The sequence below is a fragment of the Giraffa tippelskirchi genome, chromosome 4 (genome assembly GCF_054371585.1).
Source record: "Giraffa tippelskirchi isolate mGirTip1 chromosome 4, T2T-mGirTip1v1.2.pri, whole genome shotgun sequence".
Taxonomy (NCBI): Eukaryota; Metazoa; Chordata; class Mammalia; order Artiodactyla; family Giraffidae; genus Giraffa; species Giraffa tippelskirchi.
The window spans coordinates 207109105-207133611 of record NC_137278.1 but is presented as its reverse complement, the minus strand read 5'-3'; the positions used below and the strand labels follow the sequence as shown (position 1 = coordinate 207133611).

At 46.5% G+C, this 24507-nt stretch overlaps 1 protein-coding gene and 1 long non-coding RNA gene across 42 annotated transcripts in view; one reads left to right on the top strand and one right to left on the bottom strand.

Annotated features, from left to right (window-relative positions):
• The window catches only part of EFCAB6 (EF-hand calcium binding domain 6), a 241057-nt gene that overhangs the window by 106565 nt on the left and 109985 nt on the right, over nt 1-24507 (top strand). For all 31 annotated transcript variants that reach the window (XR_014081614.1, XR_014081615.1, XR_014081611.1 and 28 more), the window contains 6 exons: nt 273-378; nt 6741-6908; nt 9806-9865; nt 9974-10134; nt 15960-16133; nt 18250-18418. Coding sequence is in view for 24 of the 31 variants with exons in the window: in XM_081587880.1 (XP_081444006.1) it covers nt 273-378; nt 6741-6908; nt 9806-9865; nt 9974-10134; nt 15960-16133; nt 18250-18418 (838 nt within the window). In the remaining 7 variants the exon portion in view is untranslated. The remainder of the gene's footprint in view (nt 1-272; nt 379-6740; nt 6909-9805; nt 9866-9973; nt 10135-15959; nt 16134-18249; nt 18419-24507) is intronic.
• Nucleotides 4034-24507, bottom strand: part of LOC145544749 (uncharacterized) — a 37415-nt gene continuing 16941 nt past the window's right edge. For 8 of the 11 annotated variants that reach the window (XR_014081621.1, XR_014081625.1, XR_014081622.1 and 5 more), the window contains one exon: nt 15722-16126. This is a non-coding gene — a long non-coding RNA (uncharacterized LOC145544749). Of the gene's footprint in view, nt 4064-15721; nt 16127-24507 lie in introns of those variants that run through there. The other 3 variants (XR_014081631.1, XR_014081630.1, XR_014081629.1) reach the window with 1 other exon arrangement.

The window sequence follows — 24507 nt, the reverse complement described above, 5'->3', positions numbered from 1 at the left end:
GGCCACAACTAGTCGGCAAGGGAAGGGGAGAGTGATGGGGCTGCAGACTAATTGACGCCTGTGGGAACTGCGTGCAAGCTGGCTCCCTGTTTAGGTACCACGTTGACTGAGTGACAGATGGGCCCACACGAGCACGTGACACTTTCTGGAAGAGGAGCCATCCAGAAATAAAGCGTTAGTATAGATGTTGTTAGGGTGATTTTTTTCTTTTTTGCATTAAGAACAAAGGTCAAGAACATAACCTTGTTCCTGTCTTTCTCTTAATTTTGTAGCATCAACTTTAGAAATCAGGTTCACAAGGAAAACATTATCACGAAGTTATTTAGACATGAAGATCACTATACATCATTGAAGAAAGCACTGCTGATCATCAACTCTGTAAGATTTTGAAACTCTGGTGAAAAACTCATTGTCGCAAAGAAGGCTAACACTCTACAGGACCAATAAAAAACTGTATACTCATTCATTTATCACTCAACAAATATTTTTGAGCTCCCATTATATGCCATGGGCTTCTCTGGTGACTGAGTGGTAAAGAATCCACCTGCAATACAGGAGATGCAGGTTTGATCCCTGGGTGGGGAAGATTCTCTGGAGAAGGAAGTGACACCCACTCTAGTATTATTGCCTGGGAAATCCCTTGGACAGAGGAGCCTGGTGGGCCACAGTCCACGGGCTTGCAAGAGTTGGACAGAACTTAGCGACTAAACCACCACCACCATTATATGCTGTCACTTATTCTGAGTGCTTAGGGACGCAAAGCCTGACCTCAAGAGCTGGGTCTAGTTGGGAAGACAGGGGACATAAAGTTTACTGCCATGTAGTGAGATGAGTGCCAGGGGGTGAGAACAGCGTGTGTCAAGATTGTTAAGAATGGAGTGACTCATCACCATTCGCTGTATAATTAAGGACTAACCCTGACCTGTCGAACTTTCCTCCCATCCCCACCCTACAGATTATGGGTTCATAACCAACTTGCAGCCCTTAACAGGAACATTTTCTTAGTCCCAAAATGGTCTGTTTAGTTGCTTACCTGTCCTACAAAGGGAGGCTTGTTCATGATTTTGCTTTAAACATTACCTCCTGTCCCACTTTCACGTTCATTTTAGAAAGCAGCATTTGGACGCTTTTGGTTCAGAGCCACGTCTCGCAAGTTAGTTCTTTACTGAGCACATCCAGTTACTGAATCTCTAGTAAACAACCAGGAGTGCAATGAACTACTTTGCCCCGGGCTCAAACACAGAAGAGGCGTCCCCTGGCCTCAGCACCCTCCTGGCCAAAGCCCTCCACCCAGGGACAGTCTCTGCTGTGGGCCGGGCTCCGGGAGGCTCCCAGGGCCTGGGGGAGGGCTCGAGGGTCCCGGTTAGCTCTCTGCTCTGGAGGCCGCAGCTCCTCGCCTCTGTCCATCTAGAATGCCTCCGCACAGCGTGGATTCCGAGCTCTGGGTTCTGCTTTGTCCAGGGGAGACGCTCTAGTTGGGGCGCCAGGCACAGTTCATCTTCACACCTCTGACCTGTTCTCTGAGAACAGCCAGGACGAGGGAATCCATTCTACGTATGGGCTCTGCCTTCGGTGATTTTTGTGGTGTCCACTCCCTTTAGCCTCTCGACACCTCTGTCAGGCAGGCACTGCCATGACCCTCCCTCGACCCTTTCTGTTTCCCCCTCATTTGCTGAGGAAAGGAGCCGGGGGGTGAGTGCCCGGCCCGAGGCTCCCGCCGCTAGTGAGCGGTGGGGCTGAGACTGGAAGCAGCTGCCCCCCGAGCTGGCGCACTTCCGCCCTGCACTGCACCGCCCGCCAGCGCGCTGACCCGGCCACCGCGTTAAGATAAACGAAGGCTCCCGTGTGTTCACCCGCCTCAGCTTTTATTAGTATATTGAAGAAGTAATTTAATTAAAAACGGTGAAATCTTCGCCTCCGCTAATGGAGGGCTGTAATAATGCTTACCGAGCCAATTCTCAGTGACTTAACAGCCCCTGATGACCTCTGGACAGATAGACTGATGGACTCACACAGGAGAAGATGGGGAATTGAGCGTCTGCCCCGTGCCAGACAGAACCCACAGGTGAAGAAGGCGAGGTCCCCACTGCCGACGAGTTCACCCTCCGGACTATCGCAGGAAAGCCGCAGCCATCACGTACCGAGAGCCGCAGAGGTGGGGTTTCGGATGGGGACCCCCCCCCCCATGGCTGCCAATCATTTGCCTGAGTCTTGGCCACATTCTGGGACCCGGTAGGAGAAAGCGAGAGAAGAGCCAGCAGTGGGCACGGAATGGCATTCGGCCACGGAGGCCAGCCCTGGGGAGCAGGGCCCACGCCTGCGGTAGAGAAGGACGCAGAATTTTTTAGAAGACAGGCTTTCGATCTGCTCCAAGTCACGCAGCCCGCGGAGCTGTGTGTGCTGCCTGAGTATGCCGCCACCCTCAAGCCAAGTGGACCCCCTCACTCCACTGACTAACATTTAAGTCAGGTGTGGCTCATGTTCTAGCACCCCGAAACAGTTTGTACCCTGCCTATTCATGTACTTCATTCTCAATGTTGTTATCTGCAGCTCACATGATTTTATGAGTAGAACTTCCCAAAGAACCTTCCAAAAAATATTAGAATTCATCATAGAATTGAGAAGGTCATTGGATACAGGGTCAATATACAAAGATCAGTAATATTTCTATAAACTGCAAAAAGCAATTGGAAAAAGAATTTTTAAAATATTATTGCTAATAATCCTTTAAAAAACCCCAAATACCTAGAAATATATCTAACCAAAAAAGTGCAAATCCTCTGTGTTAAAGACTTGGAAGATTGCTTGTACACATAGCCGCCCGCTACAAACTCAGGGTGTGTGGAAGGAAGGCATGCTTCTCAGCTCATTCTCTGAGGCCGATGTTACCTTGATACCAAAGCTAGATGAAGAGATCACAAGAAAAACCACAGACCAATATCCTTCATGAATATAGTTGCAAGAATTTTCAAAAATATTAGCAAACTGAACCCAGCAATGTGTAAAAAGGATTAAATGCTATGGCCACATGAGGTTCATCCCAGGATGGCAAGGTTGGTTTAACTTCCAAAAGATCAATTACCATCACACACAATATTAATAGAAACAAAGGACAGATCTGCATGGCCATAATTGCATAAAAAAATATTTGAAAAATTCAACACTCATTCACGATAACAACTTTCAACCAACTAGGAATAGAAGGTAAATTCCCTAACCTGTAAAGGGCCTTTATGATAAACCTAAAGCTAACAGCATAGTTGGGCTTCCCTCATGGCTAGTAAAAGATTTGCCTGCAGGAGGCTCGGGTTTGAGTCCTGGGTAGGAAAGATCCCCTGGAGAAGGAAACGGCAACCCACTCCAGTATTCTTGCCCGGGAAATCCCATGGACAGAGGAACCTGGCAGGCTATCATCCATGGGGTCGAAAAAGAGTCCGTCACAATTTAGTGACTAAACAATAACAGCACAGTTAATGACAAAAGACTGAATACTCCCCCCGAAATCAGGAAAAACATAATAATGTCAGCTCTAGCTACTTCTTTCCAGCATTATACTGAAGTTCTAGACAATGTAATTAGGAAAGAAAAGAAAGAAAAGGCATACACATTGGGAAGAAAGAAGTAAGACTGTCTTTAATCACAGACCACTTGATCTTGTCATAGGAAATTCTAAGAAATACACTTACGCACAGACTGCTGGAACTAATAAATGGATTCATCAGGATACAAGCTCCATGCACAAAAATCGGTTACATTTCCAGAAATTAGCAATGAACAATCTGAAAATAAACTTCAGTAAGCAATTCTATTCACAGCAGCATAAAAAGAATAAAAAACCTAGAAGTAAATTTAACAAAAGAAGGCCAGGTTTGTGTACTGAAAATTATAAAACATGGTAAAAATGAAAAGAAGATGTAAATAAGTGAAGAGATATTTAATATTCATGGATTAGAATGCTCAATATTATTAAGGTGGCAGTTCTCTCCAGATTGATCTGTAGATTCAATGAAAGCCCATCAAAATTCCAGCTGGCTTTTTTTTTTTTTTTGCAGAAATTGTAAATCTAATTTTAAAATTCATTTCCACCTTTTGGAAACAAAGAGTGAAGTTAGAGTACTTAAACTTCCAGATTTTGAATCATAGGAAAAAGTTACAGTAATAAAGACAGTGTGGTATGGGGATGTGATAGACATTGATCAATGGAACATAATTGAGGGTATGGAAATAAACCCTCACATTGATGGTCAATTAGTTTTCAACCAATTCAGCAAGTGAAAGAAGAATCTTTTCAACAAATGGTGCTGAGACAATTGGGTATGCCAACAAAGGTCATATAGTCAAACCTATGGTTTTCCAGTAGTCATGAACAGATGTGAGAGTTGGATGATGCATAAAGATGAGCATCAAAGAACTGACGCTTTCAAATTGTGGTGCTGGAGAAGCACTCTTGAGAGTCCCTTGGACTGCAAGGAGATCAAACCAGTCAATGCTAAAGGAAATCAACCCTGAATATTCATTGGCAGGACTGATGCTGAATCAACCAATACTTTGGCTACCTGATGCAAAGAACCAACTCTTGGAAAAGACACTGATGCTGGGAAAGATTTAGGGCAGGAGGATAAGGAGTTGACAGAAGATGAGACGGTTGGATGACATTACCGACTCAATGGAGATGAGTTTGAGGAAACTCCGGGAGACAGTGAAGCCTGGAATGCTGCAGTCCACGGGGTCACAAAGATTCGGTCATGACTTAAGTGACTGAACAATGCAAAAAGATGAAGTTAGACCTTTTCTTTACATTATATACAAAAATTAACTGAAAATGGACCATAAAACTAAATATAAGAGCTAAAACAATAAAAATGTTAGAAGATGACATATGTGTAATTCTTCGTGACCTTGTGTTAGGCAAAGATTTTTTTTAGATGTGCTACTAAAAGCATGATCCATAAAAGAACAAAATGTATAAACTGGACTGATTTAGAATTAAAATCTTTTGTGCTTCAGAAGATACCATTAAGGAGGTGAAAAGACAAACCACAAACTGGGAGAAAATGTATGCAAATTCTGTATCTGGTAAAGGACTTATATCTAGAATATGTGAGAACTCTTAGAACTCAGTAAGAAGACTACCCAGCTTTTAAAATGGACAAGATTTTAATAGCTATTTCACCAAAGAATATATAGGAACGCCCAGCGAACACAGGAAGAGGAGCTCAACACCAGGGAAACGCAAATCAATAGGGCAGAGAAACACCACCTCACCCCTGGGGCGGCTACTATCAGCGAGATAGACAATAGTAAGGGCTGGATGCTGTGGGGGCGGCACTTACACACCCCTGGTGGGGTCATACGCTGGCACAACTGCTACAGAAAACAACAGAGTCATTCCTTAACAAGTTAAAACAAATTCACCACATGACCCAGGAATTCCACCCCTGGATACATCTGCCCAAGAGAAATAAAAACACATGTCCACACAAAGGCTTATGTGCAGGAGTCCACAGTAGCATTATTCCTCATTTCCAAACCGGAAACAGTCCAAACGTTCATCAACTCACAATAGTACAAAATGTGCCGTATCATACAATGGAATAGTAGTAACAGGAATAAAAAGGAACAAAATACTGATCCATGCAACATCATGAATGAGCCTCACAAACATACCTGTTGAAAGCAGGCAGATGGAAGGTGCCTACAGAGACAAATGTCATACGATTCTATTTACACGCAATATCCAGAAAAAAAACAAATATTTAGAGAGATAGAAACTAGATTAGTCCCTTAGGATAGGGTAGAAATGGAGAGTGACAACAAATGGGCACAAGATTTCTTTGGGGGTGATGAAAATACTCGAATTAGAGAGTGATAATGGTTGATTATTGAAAATCATAAATATTAGTTGTCAACAACTCCTACTTGGACATTAAGCAATGGTCACTCCCCCACCAAAAAGTACCCTGAACATACCCTCTAAATTACTTAATTTTCTCCAAGAAAACCTCTGTCCTTTTCAAGTTTTGGACCCTAAATTTGTAGTTGACATTCATACACTGCTGTATCACTTAATAAGTCTTTGGTCACATTAATATTCACAATATCTCTTTATGAAGAGATGGGGTCCTTTATTTCCCCTGCCTTTCCAGTAAATAGTTTCTCTCAATTTTGATATTCAATTTACTTATTGGTGATTTTTTATTCTGGGAGAAGAAGTTTGCCTCCCAGTATTTTGCTCATAATATGTTTTCTTTATGGTGCGTGGCTGAAATTTTTCTTGCTAAGTAATTGTCCATTTATGTAATTGACGAGGTTGGTGGTAGTGCAAACAAGCATAATTAATATTCTTAGTAAATTGGCAAGTTGTAATTGAATTTCCAGGAAGTCCTATGCCCAGTGTGGCTGAGCTGCAGGGTCCTCAGGTATTTTAGGGCAGGAAAAGCTGTTCGGCCTCTGAGACCACCAGCATTCAGCCTGTCCCGGGGAGAGGGTCAGCCTCTTTCTTGCCACGTCCTGACAAAGAACATCATAGCAACGGTGCTAGCAAAGTTCTAGGTTCCCTCCCCTGACTGCTCTTGGCACGTGGGTTATACAGTGAGCATCAGTTGAGGTTTTCGTATTTCGAATCACAATTCTGTTTGGCCCCAAATCTTGATTTATTAAGTGCTGCTCAATACATGTCATGCTTTTCCTTCCTTTTTTTCTTCTTTAAAATAATTCCCATATAATATTTTCATGTTCAGAAACCTGACGGACAGATAACAGGACAAGAATTGCAACGTATTCTAAATTGCATGGTTGTAAAAATAAGTGATTCAGAATTCAAAGAACTAATGCAAACACTTGACCCTGGGTGCACCGGATGTGTCAATGTCAGGAAGCTTATTGAGCTAATTGAAGAGAACCCTAAGGTGAGTTTTGCCACAACTTCACGTTTGCTTTTCTGTTTACGGCAGGAAACTTAAGTATTGTTAGCGAAATAAGAGATGCAGGTGAAATATGGTTTAAATAACTGAATGACTGCACGTTTTCCACCAGAGTTAATTTTCATTTTAAGTAAGAGTTGTGTTTAAAAGCTGTTTGATTTTAACTTTTAGTTTCTAAACCTGGGTTCGATCCCTGGGTTGGGAAGATCCCCTGAAGAAGGGAAAGGCTACCCACTCCAGTATTCTGGCCTGGAGAGTTCTGTGGACTACAGTTCATGAGGTTGCAAAGAGTCAGACGCGACTGAGGGACTTTCACTTTCACGTTTCTAAATCTCACTGAAGGATGATCTTTGACATTTTCAAAAATGAATGGCAACACTTTATACACCAGATATGACTCCTTTTCATGGCATTTCAATAGCACTGCTAGAACCTGCCTGCCGATGCAGGAGACATAAGAGATGCAGTTTCAATCCCTGGATGGGGAAGATCCCCTGGAGGAGGGCATGGCAACTCCAGTATTCTTGCCTGAAGAATGCCATGTACAGAGGAGCCTGGTGGGCTACAGTCCATGGGGTCCTAGAGAATCAGACATGACTGAAGTGACTTGGCATGCATGCAGTTGTAATAAAACAAAGCAAAACAACTGCTTATTGCCTCTAGTGGCAAACACTTTTAGTATTTATTTCTTTTGGTTGAAAAGTTGATAGTTTTGTTATTATTAATGCTTCTATAACTTTAATAGCTACTTAGCATTTTAGAATTTTAGGACTTTGACAAAATCAGATTAGTTTCAGATAATGCATGCAATGGACATTCGCAGAGCCTCGCTGAACTGTTTGTTAAAGATTTCTTTTACCCGGTACAGGTTAGCTTTTAGTTTAAATATCGTGGTTTGTGTGCATTCATGGTAAGTTGCTTCAGTTGTGTCCGACTCTTTGGGAACCCATGGACTCCTGTGACCAGCAGGTTCCTCTGTCCATGGGATTCTCCAGGCAAAACTACTGGAGTGGGTTGCCATGCCCTCCTCCAGGGGATCTTCCTGACCCAGGGATTGAACCCACGTCTCTTACATCTCCTGCATTGGCAGGCAGGTTCTTTACTGCTAGTGCCGTTTGAGAAGCCTGCCTTGTGCACATCCTAACCCACGTCACTGGGTCCTTCTTGAGCTCTGTTTCAGAAGTGAGTCCCAGAGCCCTTTCACTTGCAGAAACAGAGAACTGCAGCTTCTCCAGAGTTCCCCAGTGGGACAGAGGCTGTGTTAGCTTTTGTGCATCATAGCCTCTGCCCATCACCACAACCTTGCACAGTTTTGTTGTTTAGTTGCCCAGTCATGTCCGAGTCTCTGCGACCCCATGGACTGCAGTACGCCAGGCTTCCCTGTCCCTTACCACCTCCTGGAACTTGTTCAAACTCATGTCCATCGAGTTGGTGATGCCATCCAACCATCTCACCCTCTGTTGTCCCCTTCTCCTCCTGCCCTCAATCTTTCCCAGCGTCAGGGTCTTTTCCAATGAGTCAGCTCTTCCCATCAGGTGGTCCATATTGGAACTTCAGCTTTAGCATCAGTCCTTCCAATAAACATTCAGGGATGATTTCCTTTAGGATTGACTGCACATAGCCATCCTTTTTCCTTTTCTTTTTTAATCAAATCCAATTTTTTTTTCTTTAAAAATGAAACTGTAGACATGTGAGAGTGTGCTTTCCACGTGGCCAGCAGCTTGGTCTCTGCCTGCTCTAGATCAGACCCTGTCTGCCTCCAGGCTTCCAGTCCTCCAACGACTGTAGCCTTGTAGATAGAGCAGAATGTCCCAATGTGGTTGACGAGGTGTCACATGGTCTGGCCTGGCCGCCTCTCATGGGGTCTCCTCGCCGCCACACTGCCAGGTCCTCAGGCTCCCCAGGCTCCCTCCACCAACCTCAGCACTGCAGCTCCTGCAAGGATCCCCTTCCCACTCTTTTGTCTGGGACCCTTCAGTAGGTCTCAGCCTTCCCGGCGATCCCCCGGACCTCTCTGATGAAGTCAACTTTGCAGTCATCAGTCTCACACACCTGTACTGGCCATGGGGTCATGTTTGTATCATGATATTGTCATGCCTCTAGGAAGGCAGAGACTTCTCTATTTTCACTGCCAGCGGTACCCTCAAGCATAGTCCAGTGCTAGGCATCCTCACAAAGCAGTGTGTTGAGTGAATGTTAATATAAACAAATGGATTAGAAACATTGGAACACAGAGATGTGCAAATAGAAGAAAATTAAGATCACTGCTAATTCTGACATAGAGGAATTGTGTTATGTTTTTACTCACTCTTGCATGTTCTTCCAAACCTTTACCTTTGTGCGCATGTGCACACACACACACACACACACACACACACTATTTTTTGCAGCTTTATTGAGGTATAATTGATATATAAAAAGCACACAATTTAATGTACTGTATACAATTTGATGAGCTGGGTACATGTATTTATATATATACTTTCACATATGATATCTATTTTATTTTTTGATGGGATATGTAATTAGTGACTTTTAAATTTATCATCAATTAACATATTGTCAACCCTTAGTGTCAGTAAAAATTCTGCTACGTAATATGAAAAGATAGAGTATTCCCCGTTGTTATAATCCAGGTGTTCATTATTTAATTTCTAGTGATGGATTTTTTTCATGTTTTTTGTGCTTTTTAAAATAAGCACAATTTGGATGTTGTTACCCTCATTTCCAGATAGGGGCTGGCGGGCAGACACACCTGCTCAGGGTCTAAACTATTGGCTGATCAGGGACAAAGCCGACAGTCCGAAGTCCACTGCCTCCTAAGCTCCCACTGCCTTTGTGAGTGATTTGTATTTATATACATTTTTTTCTTTCCCAATCAGCTGCACAAAATACCCTCCTATAAAGACACCAAGATGCCTCTCTTCCTGGCTTGGGATTCAGTAAGTGATGCTTTCCTATGTGGCCCCAGGGTGCTACCTCCCTCCCCAGGTTACAAACGTGCAGCTTGGTAAAATCATTTGTTTGTTTGTTTGTTTCCTTCCTGTTAGGTGGAAGAAATTATTCATGACTCGATTGCTAAGAATCTATTGGCTTTCTGTAATATGCTGCGGTCATATGACCTCGGAGACACAGGACTCATTGGGCAAAATAATTTCAAGAAAGTCATGCACGTATTCTGCCCATTTTTAACAACTGAACATTTAGTAAAGTAAGTTTTCAGGTAACAGCATTAGTTCATGTTACATTTTCCTTGAAGTCTGTTTGATAATTCTAACCTTTTTCTACATGTTTTCTGTCATGTTAGTAGGTAGTACTGGTAATAGCTCCTAGTTATTGAGTCTGTACTAAGCCTTGGATGTTGGTTGAGAACCTGGCATATATGCTATATGATTAAGTCCTCACCACAAATGTATAAGGTTGCATTACAACTCCTTTTCCTGAATAAGGAGATGGAGGCCTGGAGAAATTCAGTGAATTCTTGGAGACACACGGGAGTGAGCTGTGGAGCCTGGGTCCCATCCTGGTCGCCATGACTCCTATGTCCTTAATCCTTATACTAGTTTACTTCCCAGGGTGTCTGGCTGTGACCAGCCAGCCCATAAACATGGGTCCCATCCTGGTTGCCATGACTCCTATGGTCTTAATCTTCATACTGTTTTACCTCTCAGGGTGTCTGGCCATGACCAACCAGCCCATAAATGGTAGCCTGATTAAGAATTTATATATATATATATACACACATATATATATGTATATATATATATATATAATTTATAGTTCATTTTAGTTTAAAACTTACTTTGTGGTAGCTGAGCCAAAGCTGGAGGGGACAGAGTGTTAGAGAAAGAAGAGAAGGGTGTCCTGAAGGCTCCACGGGTCCTGCCTGGTGTCCCTTCCACCCTCCATGTGGAGGGGCTCACCCCCTGCGGCGTTCCCTCACTGCAGATGACCTTGACAACCTGCAGGCTGGAGCGGCACTCTGGGGGGATGGCACCTCCCACAGGCCACCCTCAGAAACGGGGGCCAGGGTTCCCCAGGGTGTGGGCAGTGATCTGGGAGATTCCTGAAGATGGAAATTCAGTGACATCACAAGGATGCTCTTTCAGTCCTTCTAAATGGAATGTTGAAAATCTTATTTTTTACTTTGCTTCATATTACATTGGTTTAAAGTGACCCAAAAGTTGATCTTACTGGTAATTGTTGGCCTCTCGAGTCTCATTTCTGTGAACACTCATAGCCCATTTTCCCCGTGGCTTACAAGAAGTGGGGACAAGGCTTTCCCCATCAGGAGGGGCTTGTGAGAGCTTGGTGTGCTGGGCCGGCTGTTTGCATCCATCCAGTTTACAGAACTCTTGCAGGAAGGTCAGTTTGCTTGGGGGTGGAAGAAACAAGGCAAAGGGGAGAAGCAGGTGACAGCAAATCTAGAGGCGGTTCTGGAGGAGCTCAGGGAGGGATGAGGGCCTGGGATGGGCAGCGGGCAAAGACAGAGGCCACGTGGATGTCCATGTCTGCAGGGCTTGCTCCTGACTTTGCTGTGTGCTCGGTCCCAGGGCAGAGGGAGACAGGGAAGGAGAGAGAGGAGCCCAGGACTGGCTAGGGGGTTCACTTGTTCCTTCACTTGGCCTCTCAGTGAGTATTGCCTGAGTCTCCGGCATCTGGCCATCTTGTTATATCAATTAAAAAAAAAGTGAAGTCACTCAGTCGTGTCCATCTCTTTGTGACCCCATGGACTATAGCCCACCAGGCTCCTCTGTCCATGGAACTTTCCAGGCAAGTGTACTGGAGTGGGTTGCCATTTGGATCTTCCCAACCCAGGGGTCGAACCCGGGTCTCCTGCATTGCAGGCAGGCGCTTTACCATCTGAGCCACCAGAGAAGCCCCTGTTATACCAATAGGTTTACAGAAATCCCTTCATTTACCGGGGGGTTGGGGGGCGTCTAAGTGGGGGAAGGAGACACAGAAGCACCCAGCATGGCACGCGGGCACCAGAGCACCATGTGTGCACCGTTCCTGAAGGGCACGCACAGCCCAGAGGGTGGGGCAGGGGCACGGAAGGCGAGCAGGTTCCCAGGGATGGGACCCGGAGAAGAAAGGGAAGAGCCTTTCAGGACTGTGACAGCAGAGGAGGCTCGGGGCACACGGCACATTCCCGCGGGGCGTGAGGAGAGCGGCAGGGGCACGCGGCCACAGGACAGGAAGGGCGGGCAAGAAGGACGGGCGCTCCCCCTAGGGGACCGGAGTCATCAAGCAGGCAGAGTCCTCCACAGGGCCTGAGAGCCACCAGGACAGACGGCTTTGAAAACGCCCCTGCCCCCGTCCGCGGGCTGGCAGGGCGCGGGTCTGGTTTAGAGGGGGCGAGTGCCCACGCCAGGTCTGTGCTCTGTAAACACAGCTCTGCTCCGGGAGGGGAAGAGGTGTAATGGGGGGAAGCGGAAGGAAGGGGCCGGAAAGGAGGAGGGGCAGAGGACTGTGGGGCCGGCTGCTCTGGGGTGGTCCGGGCAGCAGAGGAACAGCCCGGTGGCTCTGCACAGGGAGGCTGACGGCAGAGGACGGAGGGGGTCTCCGAGGATGCCCGGGGCTGCTCGAGCCAGCCGCTGGGAGAGACTCAGGGCCACTAAGGGAGCAGATGGAGCTGGCCAGTCGGAGGTGAAAACACCAGAAAAAGGGCTCCTTTTTCTGAAGACATGGGGCTCAGAGAGGAGCCCGGGCCGGGACAAGACCCTGGCGTCCTCCTCACACCGACCATTTGCTCGTTTGCTCCATCAGCATTTGTCTGGGGTCAACGGTGGACTGGCTGTCTGAGGTGAGCGGGCCTTGGGGAGGACCTGAGAGCACTACCAGGCAACCAGGGCCCTGGCTGGTCCCTCAGCAAAGGAGGCCGAGGAGGTCGGGGCGATGGGACCGGATGGGGGTGCCTGAGGCTAAGGGGGCAAGGAGTCTCAGGGAGCAGGGGGCCAGCGAGGTCAGAGGGCACAGAGGAAGCAAGTGGGGTGAGCAGTTGAACGGGGGAGACCCAGCAGGTCCAAGGGATGCGTGTGGAGTAGAGAGGGCAGGGTCAAGAAGGGAGTCACCGGCTTCACAGTCAGGCTCTGGCGTGTCTGCGGGCTGGGAGAAGCCAGAGGCTGCAGCTAGCATCTGGAGAGGAAAAGCAGATGGAGCCAGGGTGGGAAGAGGGGTTGTGGGGGTGCTGACCTAGGAGTCCCACCCTACCTCCAGACTTCTCAGCACAGGGGAAGGCAAGATCGGCAGCTGAGGCGGAGGTCGCAGGTGGAGTAGGAGGCTTGGGAGTTGTTAAAGGTTTGCAGCGGCTTCCAAGGGCCAACAGAGGGGAACCTCTTGAGGTCTCCGTTTACTTGTCCCTAAAAAGAAGATGTCGCCCAACGGCATTCATATTCTACCTGAGTACACTTCATTTTCTTTATATCAACTCCTCTTTTTCTGAAGTAAATTAATTATTTTTTTTAAAAAAAGGCTTTCCTTATGTGTAAAAACAGCATCAGTCACTGTAAAGAGGTTGCACTAAGACTGCTTTTCATGAAAACAGTATGATTAAATCCTAATGAGATGTCTCTATCTGCCAAAGGCTCTGAGCAGAAGGCTTGCTATTGCTTTGTTAAAATGTAGGTTAATACATGGAAAAAATTTATAAGTTGTGTTCGATACTACTTGAAGTAAAAGAAATGCAGATTTGCAAACACATGGAAAGACAGAGCAGGAAGGAGGAGGAGGTGGTTCTCCCATGTGTGCTGGTGGGTGTGTGAATGACAAAGCCTCTTTGGAAAGCAGTTTGGTGTAACAAGGGGCTTCCCTGGTGCCTCAGGTGGTAAAGAATCTGCAATGTGGGAGACCTGGGTTTGATCCCTGGGTGGGAAAGATCCCTGGAGAAGGGAATGGCTACCCACTGCAGAATTCTTGCTTGGAGAATCCCATGGACAGAGGAGCCTGGCAGGCCCCAGTCTATGGGGTTGCAAAGAGTTGGATATGATTGAGTGACTAACACTTTCACTTTTTTCACTTTGGTATAATAAGAACCACCCTCTGCCCACTGTGTTGCTGTGGTTCTTCTAGGAATACAGACCATGAACACATGCGGAGATTCAGGGTGTGTTTGGAGTACCACTGGCTGAGCTTCCAAGGGTGTGGGTTGGGGTGGGGGTGGGGCAAGAAGTGAGGATGAACCCAAGCTTCTGGCTCAAGCACCTGGGGACTCAGGATTGTCATCTGAGCTGGGGAAGGCTGAGGGGGACAGTTTCCGGGGGTAAAAATCAACAGTTTCATTTTAGATACGTTAACTTGGAAAGGAGATTGGTGGACATCTCACCACCCAGAGTGGCAGGTCGCTCTGTTCGCCTCCTTCTCCGCCTTCCCCCTAGCCCACCTCCCAGGTGCTCTCTACCTGTCACCCAGCCCCACTTTTCATGGCCCCCGTCATTTGTTTATTACCTGTGCCACCCACCAAGGATGTAAAACGTGGAGAGTTTGTCTCTTCCCCCTGAAGCCCCAGTACCTAGGAGTGCCCGGCTCATGGACAGGGCATCTTAAATGGCAAGTGAGGGAATGAATGAATGAATGAGTGAACTTTAGTGGGTTGATCGTGCAGGCATCTGGATTTTTGAGTTGGAAGCCTCTCTCTCTCTCTCCCTCTCTCTCTCCTCCATTATGTAACCAGTCTTTGTCTGAAGTACAAAGTGAAGTTGCTCAGTTGTGTCCAGCTCTTTGCGACCCCATGGACTATAGCCTACGACGTTCCTCTGTCCGTGGGATTTTCCAGGCAAGAATACTGGAGTGGGTTGCCTATTCCTTCTCCAGGGGATCTTCCCAACCCAGGGATCGAACCTGGGTCTCCCACAGTGCAGGCAGATGCTTTACCATCTGAGCTACCATGGAAGCCCTACAGAGATGATCACATTAAAACCCTGCTTGAAGCACTCAGGTGTCCTCTTGGCATTAGGAAAATACCAGCTGCTTTAACAGAATGTGGCTTCCCAGCCCCTTCAGGATCCTCAAGCCCCTCTGGAGCTCAGGCTCTGTAGCCAGAAGGCCTGGGTTCAAATCCCAGCTCGGCCCTGAACAAGCTGTGAACTTGGGCAAGTGCTGAGCATGAGAGTTGTGGTGAGGATCAAATGAGGCAATAGACACAAAGCCTGTCACCCAGGGTCAAGCCCACGGGGAGCTCTTATTTGCTGCGGCCATTCCTGCAGGACCCAGCTCAGCGAGGCTGATTCTAAGCTCTCTGTTGTCTCTGGGTTTTCAGATGATCTGTTCCCTCCTTCCAGGATGAGCACTTTCCCAGCCTCTTGCAGCTCCCTGAGGCAGGCATTGCTCTGCATTGGGAGCATGGAGTCTTAACCACTGGACCACCAGGGAAGTCTCAAACGAACCCATATTTAAATAACACAATTGGAAGAAATCCATCAAGTGTATATATCTCCGTGAACCCATTGCAAGCTGTCAATCCAGACACTAAGCTTTTTCATTGTCCTTAAAGCTTCCTTGTGCCCTTGGCAGTCCCTCTCTTCCACCCACCTGGCACCATGTCACTACAGATGACTTGACATTTTCTAGGATTCTCTGTAAATGCAAGCCTACAAGATGCCAGGTTTTATTCACCAAGCATAATGTTTGTGCAGTTTACTCGTGCTGTTCTGTGCATCCACAGTTGGTTCTTGTTCATTGTGGAGTAGACTTCTGTTTTATGGCCTTCCCCAGCCTTGTGGATCCACTCATCTACTGATGGACATTGGGTTTATCCCCAGTTTTTGCTCTTACAATGAAAGCCACATGTATCATACAAGTCTTTGTGCAGACGTACGTTTTTATTTCTCCCGGCTAAGTGCCTACGGGTGGGCCAGCTGGTTCCTCTGATGAGTATATGTTCGGTTGCCCCACTGTCTTCCAAAGTGGGAGTGCTGTCTCGCCCTCCACCAGCCACAGAGGAGACCTGTAGCCACTCACTTCCTTGCCGACAGTTGGTAGGCTCGGTCTTGTTTCAGCTGTTCTAATGGGCATGTTCTAATTATTTTTAAAATTCAGACTCTGCAGTAAGTTTCAGGATATTGCTTCAGGAAGAATCCTTTACAAGAAACTTTTGGCATGCCTAGGAATTAATCGCCCGCCCACTGTCTCTCCAGTTCCCGTGCCAAAGGGTCAACTGTTAAGCAAACATCTTCAAAAAGAGGAGCAGCCACCGCCAGACCTTTCTGAGAGGTAAAACAAAACGAAAGCATGTATTAAAACCATGGTGCCTACTGCAGGACATGTTAGTTGCTCAGTCGTGTCCGACTCTTTGCAACCTTGTGGACGGTAGTCCACTGTAGCCTGCCAGTCTCCTCTGTCCATGGAATTCTACTGCAAGGTAGACAGTAAATATTTGTTGACGAAAATGAGTATTTAAATATTTTAGGATTTAAATAAGAAAGATGGCCAATGATTAATGCAGTGATATGAGTCAGGGACTTTTAGAGCAAGCAGAGATCTTAGGAATTACTGCACTGACTTATTAATTCTAGAATTGAAAGCACTGAGACCTGAGAGGAGGTTTGGGGACTTGCCTCACATTATTTGGGCTTCCCAGGTGGCGCTAGTGGTAAAGAACCCACCTGCCAGTGCAGGAGATGTAAGAGACATGGGTTCGATCCCTGGGTCAGGAAGATCCCCTGGAGAAGGAAATGGTAACACTCCATGGAACTCCAATGGAATCCCATGGACAGAGGAGCTGACAGGCTACAGTCTGGAGGGTCACAAAGAGTTGGACACAAATGAAAGCGACTTAGCGTGCTCAGGTTATTCACAAACTTAGTGGATGTCCTGGGGGAGGCACCCAGGACTTTCAACTCCCAAAGAACCCATGTGCCACTCAACTATTACCTCCCTGCAGTCACACTTACTTTTTTCCAGAGTTGTAGCTCCCTTACTTCTGTATAATATTTATTGCAAAATATACTCATCACACTGGTTAACATTTTCTAACATGAATGATAGAATTACTTAAATGATTGCCAAATTGAATTGTAACAGTAAAACATACTTAGTAAATCCATTAAAAGTCAGACTGATGAGTATTCTAGCCCTTCCTCATTTTGAAAAATATAGGTTTAGTCTAATGAAAAGATATTATTTTAACTTGCTTGTTCATAGCTTATAATAAATCCATAAGGAAAGGTAAAATGTAGAACTAATCGGCCAACTTCCCTTTGTCATATCCCCTTTAAAAAATTCTTAAGTGTAGAGCAATAGGAATATTTTAATGCTAAGGTGATGAAATTTGAATATCTGGGCACGTTAATAGTAGCTGCTTTATAGATGAGCAGAAAGGTGGTATTTTAAGAGAAAGGTAAAATATTCTATGATGAACTATGTCTGCCTCCCAAAAAAGCAATGAAAGAAATAATAGCAATTAAGCATTTCATCAAACATGGGCATTCCTGGAGAGCTCTTAGAGCTGACAGAAGCAGCAGGTGAGGCATAGAAGTCCGTTCTCAGGACCATCTCATGGACCATCAAAACGAGGTCTAGGAGACTTCAGGAGGGCTGGAGAATAATTATCCTACAATGACACATACATTGTCATACTCAGACATAGAGCACACTGCATAAGATCCATATTATATAAATTAAATTGATTTTGTGAATCAATTTGGATTAATTGTGAACATCTCTTCCTTCCTGTGGCTGTCTGATGATCTTTGATCTGGTGACCACAAAACAGCCTGTTTAATTTAAGGCTGTGTAACAGGCTCTGACTTTGCATTTTCCCAGTTCACTAAAGTATCCTTTTTCAGCCGCGTCTTCCCACTCACATGCCAGATTCAGCCAGCTCAAAGCACAGCTGAAAACCTTAGGGGCGACACCAGCCCCTGCGCCGAAGCTCCCCACCCTGGCCTGCTGCCTCATGCTGGGACTTGGCAGGGGGAGCTTTACCTGACACAGTGACACAGAGCTGCTGGCCTGGCTCTGAAGCTACGGGCCATGGGCGTATAAGTCCCCGAGTCACTCCCTTGACCTCAGCGTCTGTCTGCTTATTTGTGAAAAGGGGATGGAAAACCCCCGTGTTGTCCTGGGTTGAACCATAAGTGGATTAGGTAGCAGGGGTCCCCAGCCTCTGGGACCTAATGCCTGGGGATCTGAGGTGGAGCTTATGTAATAACAAGAGAAGTAAAGTGCACAGTAAATGCAGTGAGTTTGAATCACCCCCAAAGCATCCCCCCCCAATTCCGTGGAAAAATTGTCTTCCACAAAACTGGTCCCTGGTGCCAAAAAGGTTGGGGGCCGCTGGCTTATAGAAAGCATTCTGCTGCACCTTTGTGCCTGCTTGTGATTTTAGAGCCCAGCCCGCTGAGAGCCAAGGTGCCAGGACCAGGAACATGACCAAGGATGAAGTGATTGAAAAGCTCAAAAGCTGTATACGGCAGCAGGACCCAGCATTCAGAAAACGATTTCTCGACTTCAGCAAGGATCCTAATGGCAAAATTAACACACATGACTTCAAGAAGGTAGGAGAGTAAGGTTTCTCTGTGTTTCCTCCTTTCCTGAAGGAAGTGTGTCTTACTGTGCTACCAGGCTCTGAAGGCACAAGCATTAGGTTTTTTTCAGTCAGGGTTTATTCCAGGGCAAAACGGATTCATTTCTAGGCATCTTCCGACAATGTAAAAGGAGTCTTCTGGCCAAAAATGTCCTTGGCAACTTTCTTCAGAATATGCTTCTGAAGTGAATGCGGCTGATTTTTGATAGTTAAGCTTTCAAAACAAAGGCTTCATTGGTGCTTTCCTTGGCCATCCCCTGAGGACCTGGCTCTGTGTGCGAGGTGGGGCGGTGGGCGGGCAGGGCGAGGCTGCTCAGGGCCCCCCAGCCCTGCCAGCGAGGGGTTCCCGGGATGCTCTGATAACAGAGCTGCGGTTTGTTCCTCAAGAAAGTAGGGGAAAAAAAACTGGCAGTGAAAATTGGAAGCTCAGAGTGCTGATTTGCATGTGCTTATGGGAACTGGTGAGGTTCTGCCAGAAAGAACTCACTTTGAAGGGTTCTGCACAGACTTCTCAGGAATCAATTTGAACGATTGCTTAAAATTCCTATTATGATCCCCCTAGTTCATCATGTGCAGCTATTTTTAAGGGAAGCCTTGCCACTAATACGTAGTAGTGTCTGTGTGGACACCTTCAGAAGAAGGCAGTGAAATATATGTCCAAGAAGAGAAATAATCACATTAGCAGCTACAGTTTATCTAGTGCCTGCCCCCATGCCAGGTGCTGACATGGGCTCTGTCCGAATCTCATTTCCAAGCCTCTCGTCGGCAGCAGTGTGGAGGGGGCGTGAAGGAGGGGGCGTGGAGGAGGGGGCTGGCTGGTTGGGGGGGCGAGGGATTAGATGGCTGTGGAAACAGTCCAGACCTCCCCTTCCCCAAGCAAGATACATGGAAGTGGAGGATCTATGTTTGTGAGCCCAAGGGGCCCAGCTAGGAGACATGAGGGTAGCAGATAAGGGAGAGGAAAGAGTCAAGGATGGTTCCACGAGTTCTGGCTGGGGGGACCAGGAACTGATAACCAGCCATTGCCGACTCTGACGAGAGCAGCTTCGGTGGGCTAAATGGGCAAGAATCGTGGAACTCTCCCAGGGCCTGGTCCCGGGTTCCACCCGGAATCACCTGGCAAATGGGGCCTCTTTGTGCTTGACTCTAATTCTTTTTTTTTTTAATTGAAAGTTTTTTATTTTTGTTTCTGCTGGGTCTTTGTTGCTGCGCGGGCTTTGCTCTAGTTAACAGCAAGTAGGAGCTGCTCTCCAGTTGCAGTCCGTGGGCTTCTCATTGCAGTGGCTTCGCTTGTTGTGGAGCACAGGCTCTAGGCTGCGTGGACTCCAATAGTTGCAGCTCGCAGGCTCCAGAGCAGAGGCTCAGTGGTTGTGGCACTCGGGCTTCATTGCCCCATGGCCACGGCATGTAGGATCTTCCTGGACCAGGGTCCCCTGCATTGGCAGGTGGATTCTTAACCACCAGGCCCACAGGGAAGTCCCTAGTTCATTTCTTTATTCTGCCTGTTTATCCTCCTCCAGTAAAAGCATATGCTCCAAAGGTAGACATTGTTATCTCTTTTTGGACAGTGATGCATCCCAGTACTTGGCACGTGGTAGGGCCCAGAGGACATTTGCTGGGTGAACAGGTGAACCTGAAGAGTTAACTAGAATCCCCAGGGGAGCCTGAAGGGCCACCACAATGAAGTGAGGCAAGCAGGCGCTTCAGAATCCAGCTGGGCTTCCTAAACTTGAAACTGGTTCCCTTCTCCACCTGGCAAACGCACCCTGGCCCCCTTCTCTGCCCCCTGCCCGTCTGCATTCCAGCCAAACGAAGGGGCAGCTGCAGCTCTGCTCTTGCTTCCTGGCAGCACCTGCGTGCTTCTCCCCTCCCTGGTTCCTGGCTTCCTGGAGCCACACCAGTGGGCGGCAGGGGCTGCAGAAGAAAACAGGAAACACTAGAGGATGGAGATGCAGGGAGAGAAGTCTCTTGTTTCAGGAGACTTAACAACCAGTTCACCGCGAACACAATTAGGGAAGGATTCTACTGGCTTCCCTCCTAGTGACTTGTTGTGTTTAACCTTTGAAAACCTCCTGTCGTGACCAGCCGTTTAACTTGAAGATCAGTAATCGTGAGGTGACTTTCAACAGTCTGCTGGGGACCCAGATTTCAACTCTATAGGCTGGTAACCTCAAAGCATTGTGTAAATGTAAATTTTCATTGTTAAATTATTTACCGATGAGAGCAGTTCTACCACTGGTGAAGTCAGAGGTGGGAAATCATGGGCTTATACTGTAGAAAGAAACCCGAATTTAGACTGGACATAATGCAAGGCATCCAGATGTTAAAAGTTTGGTAATAGCCAACTTCAGTGGCAAGGAAACCTTTGAAACCAACTCTTGCAGAGAGCTTTAAGTGTTAACAATGACTAATTCTGTAATGGGAATAATAGCAATGGTAATAACCATGAGGATAATGCTAACCATTGCTGGAATAGTGATGGTATCGTACACTGAGCACTTGGTGACTCTGCCAGTGTGCAGGCACTGAGAGCTTGCTTCACAAGCATTATTTGTAACTGTCACAGGAGCCCCATGAGGTATAGATCACATTATACCCACTTCACAGATGAGGAGATCAAAACTTAGGACTCAAGATCATGGCTCAGCGTGGTTCAGCTGGTAAGCCATTCAGACACTCAAATTTGAATCCATGCCAGTCCATATCAACCTCAGACCCTTGCCGGGTGTCACACTGGGTTGGTGGGTGTCACACAGGCTGTGTGTGTGTGTTTGGTCACTCAGTCGTGTCCGACTGTTTGTGGCTCCACGGACTGGGGCCCTCCAGGCTCCTCTGTATTTGGGGTTTTCCAGGCAAGAATATAGGAGTGGGTAGCTATTCCCTTCCCCAGGGGATCTTCTTGACTCAGGGATTGAACCTGGGTTTCCCACATTGCAGACAGATTCTTTACCTTCTGAGCCACCAGGGAAACCCATACAGACTAGCTGGGTACAACCGATGGCAGCTTTGAGTTGGATGTGGGAAGGACATTACTTTTAATAAGAATGCCCCTTCACTTCTTCCTACTATTTTGATTGTGGAGAGGCAATGTTCTTGCCCTTTCTTCCCCCAGATCTCTGTCTCACCAATTAGTAGTGCAGCAGCTGCAGGAGTTTCAAGCCCAGGGTGTTGGGAGTGAAGCTCTAAGTCCCACATTCCGACCTGCCAATTCTGTGTCCATGTGCTTGCTCATCCTTTGAACACAGGTAGCGCTTAGCCATCAGCTTGAATACCTTGCAAGTGATAACCTGCAAAAATCACTGCAGATGCTGACTGCAGCCATGAAATTAAAAGATGCTTGCTACTTGGAAGAAAATCTATGACCAACCTAAACAGCATATTAAAAAGCAGAGACATTACTTTGCCAACAAAGTTTCCATCTAGTCAAAGCTATGGTTTTTTCCAGTAGTCATGTATGGATATGAGAGTTGGACCATAAAGAAAGCTGAGCGCTAAAGAATTGATGCTTTTAAACTGTGGTGTTGAGAAGACTCTTGAGAGTCCCTTGGATAGCACGGAGATCCAACCAGTCCATCCTAAAGGAAATCAGTCCTGAATATTCACTGGAAGGGCTGATGCTGAAGCTGAAGCCCCAATACTTTGGCCACCTGATGCAAAGAACCGACTCACTGGAAAAGACCCTGATTCTGGGAAAGATTGAAGGCAGGAGGAGAAAGGGACGACAGAGGATGAGATGGTTGAATGGCATCACTGACTCGATGGACATGAGTCTGAGCAAGCTCCGGAAGTTGGTGATGGACAGGGAGGCCTGGCGTGCTGCAGTCCATGGGGTCACAAAGAGTCAGACACGACTGAGCGACTGAACCGAACTGAATACCTTGCACTCTAAATTAGAAGTGCTGTTTATTCTTACCAGCCACCACCTTCCCTATGGTGGGGGCAGGAGGTGATTGGCTACACAGGTCCTCTTAGGAGAGAATCATGAGAATAGAATCCAGAGCCAGGTGGAAGCTGACAGGTCACTGAGTCCCTGCATGGTCATCACTGAGGCTCTGTTACTGTTTTCACCTCCCGGTTCAGGCAGCTTTTGTCTGTTATGCAAACTCTTATTTGTTAACTGGTAATTGAACTTTCCCCCTTTTCTCTCTTGAGTGTAGGAGATCTCAGAGTTTCTGGTTAGTGTAAGATGACCAGGGACCCCACACTGAGTTGAGAGCCCTGATAGAGGCAGAGCTACTGGGGTTTTCATGAACTCAATGTGTTCTTCATGGTTAAGTATGCAATTTCCACTGTGGGAGGGAAAGGGACTGTTCTTTCTGGAATTGTACTGGCCCTGGTCTGTGTATTTTGCATCATACATTAAATCATTGTTCACAACAACCCTGTAACACATATTCTTTCTCTCAGGAAATCCCCCTCTTCCAGTTCATTGCTCTGGCATCTGCACCGCAAATCCTGCGACTTCCCTGTGTTTTTAAATTTGTCAGTTTGTTTAAATAATGAGTCAAGAACTTGTAATGTTGCAGAAAACCATTTTTGAATTTTAGGATGATCTATAGTCTTTATATTCCTTCTCTAGATACATTTTCCTCCTTTCCCTGTCCTTCATTTGCTGAATTAGCAGCAAACCCCCAAAACAGTAGCTTGAATTTTACAAGTGGCTGTTTTTCTCCTATAAGAAAGGAGTACAGAGGCTGTTGGTATAGGGTCAGTGCAGCAGCTCTACAGTGTCTTCAGAGATCCAGGTTGTTTCTAGCTTCTTACTCTTTCAGTCTTATCCTCATGTATACAAGATAGCTGCTGGAACACCAGCCATCACATATATGTTTCAGGCACAAAGAAAGGCAAAAGGGAAGGGCAAAGACTTGAGCCAGAGAAGTCTTTCTTTTTTAAAGGGTTTTTTGGAAGCTCCTCAAACTTAACATTTTGTTGTAATATACTGTAAGCTTCCACTTACATATAGGTGTATATATATATATATATATATACATTCACACTTTTTGGCTGGGTACATTACTACCTCCAGAAAAAGCAAGGTCCTGTTCCTATGGGAGAAGGAGAGAATATACATCAGGCAGGCAAATGCAACAGTCTCTGCCATACTTTCTCTCAGTAAACAGTGTGAGGGTGCCTGTTCCATACTTGGAATAGGACTAAGCCACATGGGGAACGTGGATAAAGCAGAAGTTTCATAGCTTGGGACTAGTGACCCATGGGGAACATAAAATGACTAAACACCCAAGGACACATAAGTCAAGATTAGTCTAATTGAGTAATTAGACTAATGGAGCTATTCCATCCATCAGAAATTTGAGGGCAGCTTTACAATTCTGGTTCCCTGTAATTGGCTGTTCCTAATGGCAAATTGTTATTCTTCATCCTCAGTAAATACACTGAACATTGTTCAGCACACTGTTATTCTTAGTCTCATTTCTGGAGTCCCAGCAGAGGTCCCTGGCGATAGACAGGCTGCAGAGCTCATCAGCCAACACACACAGAGCCCCCAAGACGTAGATTAGGGAAGCCAGAGTCTGTAACAGCCCAGCCCAGTGTCCCAGATTCTTAGCAGCCTCGGCCCCTTACTTCTGCACCTTCCTGAAGGCAAGGACATCTCGCCTTGCTTCCTCCCAGCAGAATACCTTAAGCCCTTTGGGTGCTGGTCACACGCATATATCTGGGGAATGGGTACCTCCCCACTCACTGCCATCAATTCCTAATCCCACACAGTCTTCTCCATCTAGGGACAGGGACCCTGATTAAATTAAACCTAGCCCCTCAAACACCCTTGAGCATCTCTTGGCTGTTCCTTACCACTTCCTAATCTTACACATGTTTTAAGGGGGTGAACCAGTTGTGTGTTTGAGGTCCCTCACATCTTCAGTTTTGTTGTTCCAAGCTCTATACACCCATCAAAAGTCCATATTTATTTCTCTATCTTCCAGCAATCACTCTCTGACAGATGCCAAACCTGGAGCCTCTCGGCATCTGGCCATGCCCAAATTGGCCAGTTCCTCCAGGGCCGGGCAGCTGCAGACCCTCAGTGTTGATGGACCACACCTC